This window comes from Podarcis erhardii (assembly GCF_964252035.2).
Source record: "Podarcis erhardii genome assembly, chromosome: 18".
NCBI classification, from domain to species: Eukaryota; Metazoa; Chordata; class Lepidosauria; order Squamata; family Lacertidae; genus Podarcis; species Podarcis erhardii.
The window spans coordinates 5,005,000-5,018,216 of NC_138516.1; the positions used below are offsets into that span (position 1 = coordinate 5,005,000).

Sequence of the window (13,217 nt, forward strand, 5' to 3'; positions counted from 1 at the left end):
CTTATTGCTAAGATTTGAGTTTAGTAGACCACAAGCTCAACCAGAGTCCACTGTGTGTAATAATAATAATAATAATAATAATAATAATAATAATAATAATAATAATATATTTATACCCCGCCCATCTGGCTGGGTTTCCCCAGCCACTCTGGGAGGCTTCCAACTAAGTATTAAAATACAGTGGTCTGTTAAACATTAAAAGCTTCCCTAAACAGGGCTGCCTTTAGCTGTCTTCTAAAAGTCTGGTAGTTGTTCTTCTCTTTGACATCTGGTGGGAGGGCGTTCCACAGGGCGGGTGCCACTACCGAGAAGGCCCTCTTCCTGGTTCCCTGTAACTTGGCTTCTCGCAGTGAGGGAACTGTCAGAAGGCCCTCGGTGCTGGACCTCAGTGTCCGGGCAGAACGATGGGGGTGGAGATGCTCCTTCAGGTCTACTGGACCGAGGCCGTTTAGGGCTTTAAAGGTCAGCACCAAAACTTTGAATTGTGCTCAGAAACGTACTGGGAGCGGAGCCAATGTAGGTCTTTCAAGACCGGTGTTATGTGGTCTTGGTGGCCGCTCCCAGTCACCAGTCTAGCTGCTGCATTCTGGATTAGCTGTAGTTTCCAAGTCAACTTCAAAGGTAGCCCTACTGATGCAGCAGCAAAAAGAGTGAATGCTATTCTAGGCTGCGTTAACAGAAGTCTAGTGTCCGCTCTCTTCTGCCTTGGTCAGACCACACCTGGAATACTGGGTCCAGTTCTGGGAACTACAATTTAAGAAGGATGTTAACAAGCTGGAAGTTTTGCAGAGGAGGGAAACCAAGATGATTAAAGGTTTGGAAACCAAGCCTGATGAGGAACAGTTGAAGGATCTGGGCATGCTTAGCCTGGAGAAGAGGAGACTGAGAGGAGGTAGGAGAGCCATCTTCAGATATCTCAAGGGCTGCTCCATGGAAGAGGGAACAAGCTTGTTTTCTGTTGCTCCAGAGGGCAAGACTCAAACCAAAGGATTCAAGTGACAATAATAATAATAATAATAATAATAATAATAATAATAATAATAATTTATTATTTATACCCCGCCCATCTGGCTGGGCCTCCCCAGCCACTCTGGGCGGCTTCCATAGAAACCAAAAATACAGTAAAATATCACACGTTAAAAACTTCCCTGAACAGGGCTGCCTTAAGATGCCTTCTGAATGTCAGGTAGTTGTTTATCGCTTTGACATCTGCTGGAAGGGCGTTCCACAGGGCGGGCGCCACTACCGAGAAGGCCCTCTGCCTGGTTCCCTGTAGCTTTGCTTCTCGCAATGAGGGAACCGCCAGAAGGCCCTCGGTGCTGGACCTCAGCGTCCGGGCAGAATGATGGGGGTGGAGACGCTCCTTTGGGTATTCTGGACCGAGGCCGTTTAGGGCTTTAAAGGTCAGCACCAACACTTTGAATTGTGCTCGGAAACGTACTGGGAGCCAATGTAGGTCTTTCAGGACCGGTGTTATATGGTCTCGGCGGCCGCCCCCAGTCACCAGTCTAGCTGACGCATTCTGGATTAGTTGTAGTTTCCGAGTCACCTTCAAAGGTAGCCCCACGTAGAGTGCATTGCAGTAGTCCAAGCGGGAGATAACCAGAGCATGCACCACTCTGGCGAGACAGTCCGCAGGCAGATAGGGTCTCAGCCTTCGTACCAGATGGAGCTGGTAAACAGCTGCCCTGGACACAGATAAAGGAGATATCGACTAAACATCAGGCAAGAGCTGTCCGACAGTGGAACAGACTCCCTCAGACGTTGGTGGGCTCTCCTTCATTGGAGGGTATTTTTAAAAAGAGGTTGGATGGTCATCTTTAAAGCCCTTTGTGACTTAGGGCCCTTGTATTTACGGGACCACCTCTCCTGGTCTGCCCGCAGAGGACCTTAAGGTCCATGAATAATCATAGTTTGGAGATCCCGGGCCCTAAGGAAGTCAGATTATCCTCCACCAGGGCCAGGGCCTTCTCAGTGATGGCTCCAACCTGGTGGAATGCTCTGTCCCATGAGACCAGGGCCCTGCAGGATTTAACTTCCTTCCGCAGGGCCTGTAAGACAGAGCTATTCCGCCTGGCTTTCAATTTGAACTTAGCCTGATCTTTTATTCCACTTCCTTCCCTCCCCCTCCCCTTTTTATGAAGATTCCCCGCTCTGGGATCCCACAGCTAATTCTCCCCTGGTCTCCACCGCTGGCCCAAATAGAACTAATTTAGCCAGCTAGCCCTGGTGATCATCTAATGTTTATTGGATGGATTTCCCCCCTAAATTGATTTTTGAATTCTGAATTTATTGTTATTCACATTTTATACTGTATTTTATGCTGCTTTTTTTTGCATCAATAAGTGTTTTAAATTTGTTGTTAGCCGCCCTGAGCCCAGTTTTCTGAACCAGGAAGAGCGGGGTATAAATAAGAATTTATTTATTTATCTGTAGCTGTGATTCCTGTACTGCAGAGGGCTGGACTAGACAACGCTTGGGTTCCTTTGCAACTTTACAATTCCGTGATGCTGTGATTCTATCTATTGATACACCTTCGTATTGCAAAAAAAACACCCTTGCATTTATATGTTTTCTCCCCACCACCACCACCATTCCTGATTACAGAGGTGGGTGGCTTTCGAGATTTTAAGGGGAGGACAACACTGTAGGAACTATCAGCTAATATTTGATTTTATGCACAGCAACTGAGATATGTACAAGGGGGCTCGGTTTTAATGGCCTCCCTGAGTAGGGTGGTAGGACAAGGGGTTGGGGGGGGGGACAAAAACAAACAAGGAGAGATGACAACTACCTCCACGGCTCTCGCTGTCCGCTGGCTTTACCTGGATTGGCCGCGCCATCTGGAAAGAGAGAGAGAGAGATTTGCCAATGTTAGCAAAGCCAAACTCTTAGCACTCTGTCGTGCTAGGGAGGGAGGGGGGATACTAAGAGAGTGATGGCAACAAGCAACATAATACAGCCAAATCCAGGCATAGGCAAACTCGGCCCGCCAGATGTTTTGGGACTACAACTCCCATCATCCCTGACCACTGGTCCTGCTAGCTAGGGATGATGGGAGTTGTAGTCCCATGGGCACAAGACGTTGGACATAATATTATGGTGGCCGACTGGGAAAAGTTATGGACCACAGGTATGAAGTTTACGGCATGTAATGCCTTAAGAGAGAATATAATGAAAATGATTTACAGGTGGCACTTGACACCAGTCAAGCTTGCAAAAATTCATCATTTGCCCGATAATAAATGTTGGAAATGTAAAGAGGTTGAAGGTACATTCTTTCACCTTTGGTGGACATGCCCAAAGATTAAGACCTTCTGGGAGATGATATATAATGAAATGAAAAAGGTATTTAAATATACCTTCCAGAAGAAACCAGAGGCCTTTCTCTTGGGCATGGTCGGCCAATTGGTGCGAAAGGAAGATAGAACTTTTTTTATGTACGCCACAACAGCAGCAAGAATACTCATTGCAAAGTATTGGGAGTTGTAGTCCCAAAACATCTGGAGGGCCAAGTTTGCCTATGGCTGGCCAAATCGTTGCAGTGCAGAATGTTCCCATGGAGGTCCTGTGCCAGCTGCACCTTCTCGCCTCCTGCAATTCCCTGATATTCAGAAGCATCGCTGCATCAGACGGCAGAGACAGAGCATAGTCTCCATGACTCGTAGCTGCCGAGAGCCCCAGGACCTCGCATTTGTGCGCCTGGCTCCGAAGCAAAACCACACCACTTTGCGGCTGTTTATTCCCACATCACATCTGGTGGCAGTTACGGTGGGATAACTAACCCTGCAGGCCAGCATGAAGGGCAGGACAGGGAGCTTCGCACCAGGGGCCTTGGTTTGCCGTGCATGCGTGCGCACGCCTGGGTCAAAATTTAATCTGCTTTCCCCCGCCGCCACCAAGGACTGGAATTCCGTTGGGACCAAAGGCCGGACTTGGGAGTTTGGTGGGTTGCGTAAGTGCCTCGTTTCAGACAGGACATCTCTGGCATCTCCCCAGAAAGCAAAACAACCATTGTTTTTGGCACTGCAAGGCCTTTCTGCTGGCCCTCGCTGCCTCTTCCATCCTGGACCAAGCCCATGTCCACCAACACCATTGCACACCCTGGTGTCCATCCGTCCCCCAACCCCATCCGCTCCATCTCGGTAGCCCTGTGACTCTGCTTGGAATTTTATTATTATTTTACTTTTAAGGAAGGGAAAAAAGGAATGTTCATTGCCATGGCAACAACCGTGCGCCACATGGAACCTGACATTTGTGGTTGCCGTAGCAACAGGCTCTTCTCCGGGTTGGGGGGGGCGCGCTGCCTTCCCTCTATTTTGGAGACAGCAGTGGGAATTTAGCGTGCTTGTGTGTGTGTGTGTGTGTGTGTGCGCAGCTATTTAAGATTTGCCTACGTGTGGCGCTGAGGGAGTGGAAAGGGAGAATGGAGATCCAGTCAGAAAAGCGGGTGGGAAAGGGAAGGGAGGGGAATCAACCCGGGCCGTTTAGCATTTTGCTTCCAGGGAGATCACGAGAAAGCGAAAAGACATCATCGTGCTTTGGAGTTTTTCTTTAGGGGGTGGGGTACCGCTGGCCCTCCAGATGTTTCTGCGCTCCAGCATCCCAGCGCGTCAGGAGCTTTAATGCAGCAACATCTGGAAGGCCTTAATCTTTGCTCCGCCCTGGACATGTCACATGATTGATAGGCCACGCCCTGGTCCTGCCTCTCCCCCGCCCCCAAAATACACTCTGTGCAGGTTCTGAAATACTGGATTGAGCCACAGTTCTACCTAAGGGCTTGCAGCTGAATCTCGGGGCAGCAGGGAAGGGGCAGCATTTACTGAACGAGATGTATAGAGCACTAGATCAAAAAATGAGAATGGTGTCTCTCTCTAAGCGGCTTGCATGCAAACCGTGTCAAATATTTATCAAAATCGGCTATAGACAAGTAGGCAAGATAATACTGAGGCAAGGAAGAAGGGCTACCCTTATGCTATCCATATAATCAGTTATCAGTAATCAATATATTCATATATGCTCACACATAATCAGGGCTTACAGTATTTTATAATCCATTTTGAATCAAAGGGAAGCTGTGCCTTAGCTAACTGCGTACTGCTTGAAACAGCAAAATTAGGAGCCGACCTTTCCCCTACAAACATCCATGTACCCTGGACAAGGGGAGGACGTGAATCGGAGATTCTGGTACAAAATCCCCTCAGATACAGGCTAAATTAATCCACAGAACAGGAAGAGCAAAACCACAAAATCTCCAAACTCCCTGTCCTGTCATAACTAGGGGAGAGGTTAGACAGAGCATCACTGCAAGCAACGGAAAGCAGAACTAGAACTCAGTGCTTGACCAGGAGCTGGTAGCATGGCAAGAAGCTTGCTAATTGGCTAATTTTCGCTGGCAATATCGTGAATCCCTCATGGTTGTCTCATGATCTATGATTTGCTGTGATCTGCTCAGGTATAAAGACCTCTGGATTTCTGACAATCGGGGTCCCAGTTCCTTTTGGAAGAGATTCCAAACTGGGTCCTTACTGCCTGGCAATAAACTGCACCTTCTTATTCTCCATTGCTGAGTCTGCCTGATCCTTATTTAACACCAAGCGAGTACCTGCTTACGTTCACGTGCTTCAATACGACGTGGTGCAGGCAGGCTTGCCGAAACAAAAGAGCTTTTAACAGGCCTTTGGAACGGAACTGGGAAGGCAGATTCCGAAGATCAATAAGCAGGGAGTTCCAAAGGAGAAAAGGAGAGGGCTTTCGCACTCGGCATCTGGCCACTGTGAGAACAGGATTCTGGAGTGGGTGGGCTATTGCCTATATGTTCTTTAAAAAATTATTATTATTTATGCTTTTCAGATTATTGTTGTTGTTGTTTAGTCGTTCAGTCATGTCTGACTCTCCGTGACCCCCTGGACCAGAGCACGCCAGGCACTCCTGTCTTCCACTGCCTCCCGCAGTTTGGTCAAACTCATGTTGATAGTGTCCCACCATCTCGTCCTCTGTCGTCCCCTTCTCCTTCTGCCCTCCATCTTTCCCAACATCAGGGTCTTTTCCAAGGAGTCTTCTCTTCTCATGAGGTGGCCAAAGTATTGGAGCCTCAGCTTCACGATCTGTCCTTCCAGTGAGCACTCAGGGCTGATTTCCTTCAGAATGGACAGGTTTGATCTTCTTGCAGTCCGTGGGACTCTCATTTCACTAATTTTACAATCATGTTAACATTTCGAAACTTGACTTCCTTCCCCCTCTTTCTGCGGTTCCTTAAATTTATTTTTAATCTCTTCTGCATATCAAAATTCACTTTTATTCATCTACTTTGAATTTATACTCTTATAAAACTGCAGGTTGTCACAATAATCCTGCCAGTGTTTTAATCTGTTTACAATTTATCTGTAAATATTCAACAAACCATTTCCATTCTTTTATATAAAGTTTGCTGTCTTGATTTCTTATTCTTCTGGTAAGTTTTGCCATTTCTTCATATTCCATAAGCTTTTTTATCTATTCTTCCTTTGCTGGGACTTCTGCTTCTTTCCATTTTGGGGCGAGTAACATTCTTGCCACTGTAGTAGCGTACATGAATAAGTTTCTAGACAGTTTCGGTAGTTCTGTCCCTATAATTCCCAAAAGGAAAGCTCCTGTGTTGTTGTTGTTTGTGTGTTTTTGCAAAGGTTATTTTAAACATCCTTTTCATTGCATTATATATCGTTTCCCAGTAAGCTTTAACCTTACTACAAGACCAGTAGTAACATGAGGACTAGAATCTTGCTTAGGGTATGGGCTGTAGCTCAGCAGTAAAGCACTTGCAGGCAGACAGGACTTGGGAATGTCGCCTGCCTGAAACCCTAGACTGCCTCTGCCAGTCAGTGTTGACAGTACTAAGCTAGATGGGTCAGTGGCCTGCCTCAGGCAGAGTCCTATGTACCCAGTCTAAAGTTGTAACACTTAGCTGTGATTCCTGCGTTGTAGAGGTTTGGTCTAGATGACTGTTGGGGTCCCCTTCCACAATTCCCCAACAGAGGGATTCCCTTCCAGCTCATTCATATATGTAGCTGTGTTTTAATTCTTACTGCTGTAGTAAGGTAAAGGTAAAGGGACCCCTGACCATTAGGTCCAGTCGTGGCTGACTCTGGGGTTGCGGCACTCATCTCGCTTTATTGGCCGAGGGAGCCGGCGTACAGCTTCCGGGTCATGTGGCCAGCAGGACTAAGCCGCTTCGGGTGAACCAGAGCAGCGCACGGAAACGCCGTTTACCTTCCCACCGGAGCGGTACCTATTTATCTACTTGCACTTTGACGTGCTTTTGAACTGCTAGGTTGGCAGGAGCAGGGACCGAGCAGCAGGAGCTCACCCCGTTGCGGGGATTCGAACCGCCGACCTTCTGATTGGCAAGTCCTAGGCTCTGTAGCTTAACCCACAGCGCCACCCGCGTCCACTGCTGTAGTAGCATACACAAGTTTCTATACAGTTTTGGTAGTTCTGTTCCTATAATTCCCAAAAGGAAATCTTCTGGGGGGTTTTTTTGTGTTGTTGTTTGCAAAGGTTATTTTAAACATCCTTTTCAATTCATTATATATCATTTCCGAGTAAGCTTACAACCTTACAATAAGATCACCACATATGATAAAAAGAACCTTCTTTCTCTTTACATTTCCTTTGGGGGGAAGCCATGCGCTGTCGATGTATGGTGCAGACGTGGCCCAGGTGATCCCGTTGGGGATCTCCTTCCACTTTGGAACAGTGGGGGGGGAACCAGACCATCGAGTTCACGTAAGTTGAGACAAAGTTGGCCAAAGCCAGGGGAGGAAGCACATAAATGCATCTTCTGCATGGCGTCATGCCCTCGTGCGCCCCCTAACCCAGCAACCCTCGCCCCCTTCCCCACCATGATTTATGCAGCGCTCGTGATTTATGCAAACTAAGCCATAAATGATTTAAATGAGCATGAAAGATTCGCCGCTCCGTTCACTATTGGGAGGCCACGGTACGACATGATCCTGCAAACACGCAATTGCAGCCTGCCCCAACCTGGCTTTGTGCATGGGACTAGGTGGAACTCCTTGCGGCTCAGGAAGAACATTGCACCAGAGTGGGACCCAGTGGCGTAGCGTGGGTTGTCAGCACCCGGGGCAAGGCAAGTAATTTGCGCCCCCTAACCTGTGGATTTGCGCCGCCTAACCCTAACCCTCAGATGTTGCGCCCGGTGCAGCTGGCCCCCCCTGCACCCCCCACGCTACGCCACTGGTGGGACCCAACCAGCCCCTCCATTCGCCGGCCAAAGACACGGTAGCTGCTAGCAGACCCCTGCCCACCCACCACTCCCTCCAGGAAAGGAACACCTCAACGAGAAATGGCACTTGCTATTCAAGGCTGGACAACCGTGGTGTGATGTACATGGCTCTGCCTTTGGAAAACGCTGTTTCACCTGGTCCAGAATGCTGCGGCCAGACTGCCAACTGAAGCCGGTTACTGGGAGCAGGTTAAAGGTAAAGGTAAAGGGACCCCTGACCATTAGGTCCAGTCGTGACCCTAACCCCACATTTGAATCTCATAACTAATATCTCTGTTCTTTATCTACCTTGTACCGTTTCATATATTTCTCCTTACAAAACTTCTTGTAGTCCTACTAGCATAATTTGTTGATTACAATTGCTCTCCAGATAGTTCATATACTTCTTCCAATCTTCTGGTCCCGCAGGTTTTGAATCCTTCCCGTCATTTTGTCCAATTCTGCACAATCCTTTCATTTTGTTTGCCATTCTTCTTTCGTCGGGATTTATTCTTGCTTCCATTTCTTACGTTCTCACGTGTGGGTTGTCCTCCGATCGGCAGATCAATGCCAAGCAACGGCCGTGCTGCCCGAAGGGAGTCATCGTCGCCGGAGTCACAGAGAGGGATGGTGACAATCGCCAGCTTCGGCCTCATCACCGGCCCTCGGTACACCACGGCGCTTCGGTTCGCCACTGACTAGCGGGCCAGAAGAGTCTCCTCCGCCCATTGGATGCTGTGGCACCACCGAGCGGCCGTGTCATCACTGCCAGAGCTCATCTCTCCGCAGCGGAGCCCTTAACTGATGACAAGGGCCATTACGCCACATTAGCATCACCAAGCCGCAGGAAGTGAGAAGAAGCAGGCAGCAGGGAGCCTCAGCCATCACAGCAATTATGGGTTCTCTGTGCAACGACGAAGCTTTGATGGACACATGAGTTGCAGAAGTTGTTCCTCAGGGTGGGTGTGCTGTGGCCTCTCCCCGCTTAAGAGATGTCCTTCCTCCTCGTCTTTATTTACGATTTGATTTCCACCCTCAGGGGCTGCTTGAGACCAAACGGACGCCACCACTGTCTTCTATGTCCAGTTCTGGGCACCACAGTTCAAGAAGGGTTTTTGTCAAGCTGGAAGGTGTGCGAGGCAGGAATTGCAGCGAAAGAATCCCGGGCAGAGGGCCATCAAAGCTCTGCCTAAGGAAGAAGAGTCCACAACTTTCCAAGGGAGTCCGTTCCGCTGTTGAACAGCTCTTACTGTCAGAAAGTTCTTCCTAATGTTTAGTCGGAATCTCCTTCTTTGTTGTCTGAATCCATTGGTTCAAGCCATACCCTTCAGAGCAGCCGAAAACAAGCTTGCTCTCTCTTCCATGGGACAGCCCTTGAGATATTTGAAGATGGCTCTCATATCTCCTCTTCTCCAGGCTAAACAAACCCAACTCCTTCAACCGTTCCTCATCAGGCTTGGTTTCCTGACCTTAGTGCTTTTTTCCTTAAAAAAAAAATGTTTAGGGGTACAGTGGATGCTCAGGTTGCGAACGTGATCCGTGCAGGAGGCAGGTTCGCAACCCACAGTGTTCGCAACCTGCAATGCCACATCTGTGCACGCGCGGGTTGCGATGTGGTCTTCTGCGCATGCACAAAGCGCAATTTAGTGCTTCTGCGCATGCGCGACTGCCAAAACCCGGAAGTAACCTGTTCCAGTACTTTCGGGTTTCGGCGCGTCCGTAACCAGAAACAAACGTAACCTGAAGTGTCTGTAACCTGAGGTATGACTGTACTGTCATTTTGACTCAAGAAAACCACCATTTTGTTGTTCCAATTGGGAAAAATAAATACAGTAAATGGACAAAAGTACAAAGATTCACAAAATGTTTAGGGGTATGCGTACCCCTGCGTACCCCCAGGAAAAAAAGCATTGCCTGACCCTCCATCATCTTGGTTGCCCAGGACTGGCCCACTGATGAGCCAGGCTGAGGCATCCATATTGAAGTAATGGAAGTCCAAGAAATCTCACGAGATCTCACGAGTGCATGAGGTCTTGTGAGAACGGGAGGGGGGGGATTTCACCAGTAACTGCTGGTGGTGCTTCACAGAGGTAAGAGAGGCACAGCGACAGCAGCAGTGAGGGGGTAGCAGCGGGGGGGGGGGGGCGAGGGGCACACATTTCCAATTTGGCTCAAGTGGCAAAATGGGATGCGCCAGCCCTGTGGCTGTCTTCCTCTGCTCACGATTCCAGGAATAGCAAGATTCCCACATTGAGTAGTGGAAGGGAGGGGTTGGACTAGAAGACTCCCCCCCCTCCCCAATGTTCCCTCTAAAACTCAGCTGCCACCGGGGGTATTTGGTGCAGATAGTGGTGGGGCCCTTTTCAGAGCACAGTTTCTGGAAGATGATTAATTTGACTCTCTACTCAGCAGTTGGAATAAACAGCACAGGTTGTTCCTGGGGGAGGAATAAAGCAGCGGGAGGTCAGATTCCCCACTTGCAAACGTCTCAGGCTCTAATAATAATAATAATTATTATTATTATTATTATTATTATTGTTCTGGGTCCTCCTCCTTCTCCTGCAGGTGAAGGGACCACCCTGTTGCAACAGTTCAATAAAGATCAGGCTTACGAGCTGATTTGCTTCTCAATATTTTCTGGTTGGCCTCTGTTATTTTCTTCTACCAATAGGGAACCCATGTAAGGACTCTATACGGGCTCTTGGGTACCCCATAAGGGAAGAAGGGCAGAGTTTGTTTACAACACTTCCAACTCTACAATTCTATGACTCTATGAATCTGACGTGCTCTGCCTCACCCTAAAACCTTCCTTCCTAGTGCCCCCTCAAATCCTGTTCTGTCCAAGAGATGGTTTGGGGGACGGATGGTGAAAAGGCACATAAGAGAGGGAAGAGAGCCCCACATTTTCGACGCACACAGCAATGTGCTCTACAACCCACCTGCTGCCACCGTGATCAAACCAGCACTATGACGGCACATGCGTGAACATGCCGTCGCATCACAGCCACCATCTATGGTATGCCTTCATGCACCGCCAGCACTAGGAGGGCAAGTGCGACAGCATGCACATGAATCCTACACTTCAAAAGGCAGCCATCAGCCCACACACTGCCTTCTTATGAAAGCGAGCACTAGGACAGCGTGCACGCAGACACACACACACACACACACATTCTGCAACAACAAAACGCAGTCACCGCCCCATGTGCTATGACGAGACATGTGCTACGTTATGAAACGCAACCACCGCTTGTGTGTAGCGTTAAAGCACAAATCGGCACTACGGCAGCACATGAACCCAAAGACATGCTCAGCGAGCACTAAATGCTACCAACCTCCCACAAGACAGCACTGTGGCGGCAAAAGCATGTGCATCGCACATACAAAGCTCAGGCCTCTGTACACGAACCCACTAGGATGGGAAATATGTGTGGGCCGCAACCACAAAACACAGCCGTTGCCCGGCGTTCCGTCTTAGTGCACAACGCCGACCCTATGGCAGCGTGGCAGCTACAACGCAAAATGCAGCCTTCCCCGCGTTTGGGCTGGATGTGCAAAACCACAACATATGTGTACCCCACAACCGCAGAACGCAGCCCACCCCCAACACTGTCTTGGTGAAGATGGCAGCGCTATGACAGCACGCAGAAGACAACAAGCCAGCGCCCTGCTCCGTGGTGCTGACTTTGGGCAAGGCAAGGACCGAGCACAGCTCAAACGGGATATCGAATCGTCCTCTGTGGTCCAAACAGGCCATGGCAAGCCCATGTGCCGAGCGGGTTTCTCTCCCCCTGCCCCTCCAGCCCCACAGCAGGCTGTAGGTTTGCGGCGCTCCAAAAGAGATGCTCCACCAGCTTCGGCTGCGGGAGACGTTGCCATGGGAACCGTGGAGTTAATTAAGGCCTACATGGAGCCAGTGAAGCCGGGGTGCGGAGAGGCCCTCTCATTACAGCGCAAATCAGCAGCAGCCCGTTCCTTGGGACAACAAAAGAACATTCAATTAGCGGAGACCCGCTTCGTCTGTAATTAAGAGTGCGGTTCTCCTCCGTCAGCTCCTCTCTCTCGGCAGACAGGGTCGCCATATTTCAAATAGTCCAAACCAGGACACCCCCAAAAGTTGAGCTTTGATGTTTAGGGAAACCTAGGGTTTCCATACATTTCCCAGACATATCCGGAATACTGCAGCCACGAGCACTGTCAGGGCAGAAATCGGCGCAGTATTTTGCAATCGGCGAAATGTCTGGACGTGCGCCGGCCCATGGCGGCAGTGTCGTTTTTGTCAATTTCCCTCAGAAATAGCGCAAAAAACGTCCAATTTCTTTGCAAAAAAAAGCTCAGCCCAAAAGGTGGTGGTTGTTTTTGACACAAAAACGCCAAATAAACGCAAGTTTTCGATTGACTTGCCTAAGATCCAGGACAAAGCTCCACCTTTCGGAAATCCCCCCCGCCCCGGACATCTGTGATGTATGTCTGATGTTTGTGGGGGGTGGTCTTAGGTTACACCCCTTCTGTGATGTATGTATGATGAATGGAGGGGTGGTCTTGAGCTCCAGGGCAGGGAATTTAAAATGTCTATATAAGGGAGCAGTGGCGTAGCGTGGGGGGTGCAGGGGGGGCCGGCCGCACCGGGCGCAACATCTGGGGGTTAGGGTTAGGGGTAGGGTTAGGGGGCGCAAATCCACGGGTTGGGGGCGCAAATTACTTGCCTTGCCCCGGGTGCTGACAACCCACGCTACGCCACTGTAAGGGCGGACACACCTGGGCTCTGGGTCCTCCTGCTCCCTCCTGCGTGTGGTGAGTGAGGACCCTGTTGCAACAGATCAATAGTATCATCCGCACTGACTGGCAGCAGCTGTCCAGGATTTCAGGCGGAAGACGCAGGAACGCCAGGGATTGATCCCAGGCCCTTCTGCATGCAAAGCTGCAGCTCAGCAATCATCCCCCTTGCTCACTG

General features: G+C 49.4%; 1 protein-coding gene across 2 annotated transcripts in view; it reads right to left on the reverse strand.

Moving 5' to 3' along the window:
- CELF5 (CUGBP Elav-like family member 5) overlaps positions 1 to 13,217 on the reverse strand; it is an 82,072-nt gene that overhangs the window by 33,968 nt on the left and 34,887 nt on the right. The window contains exon 3 of one of the 2 annotated variants that reach the window (XM_081846281.1): positions 2,795 to 2,843. In XM_081846281.1, the coding sequence (XP_081702407.1) occupies positions 2,795 to 2,843 (49 nt within the window). Of the gene's footprint in view, positions 1 to 2,791; positions 2,844 to 13,217 lie in introns of both variants that reach the window. The other variant, XM_081846280.1, reaches the window with a different exon arrangement.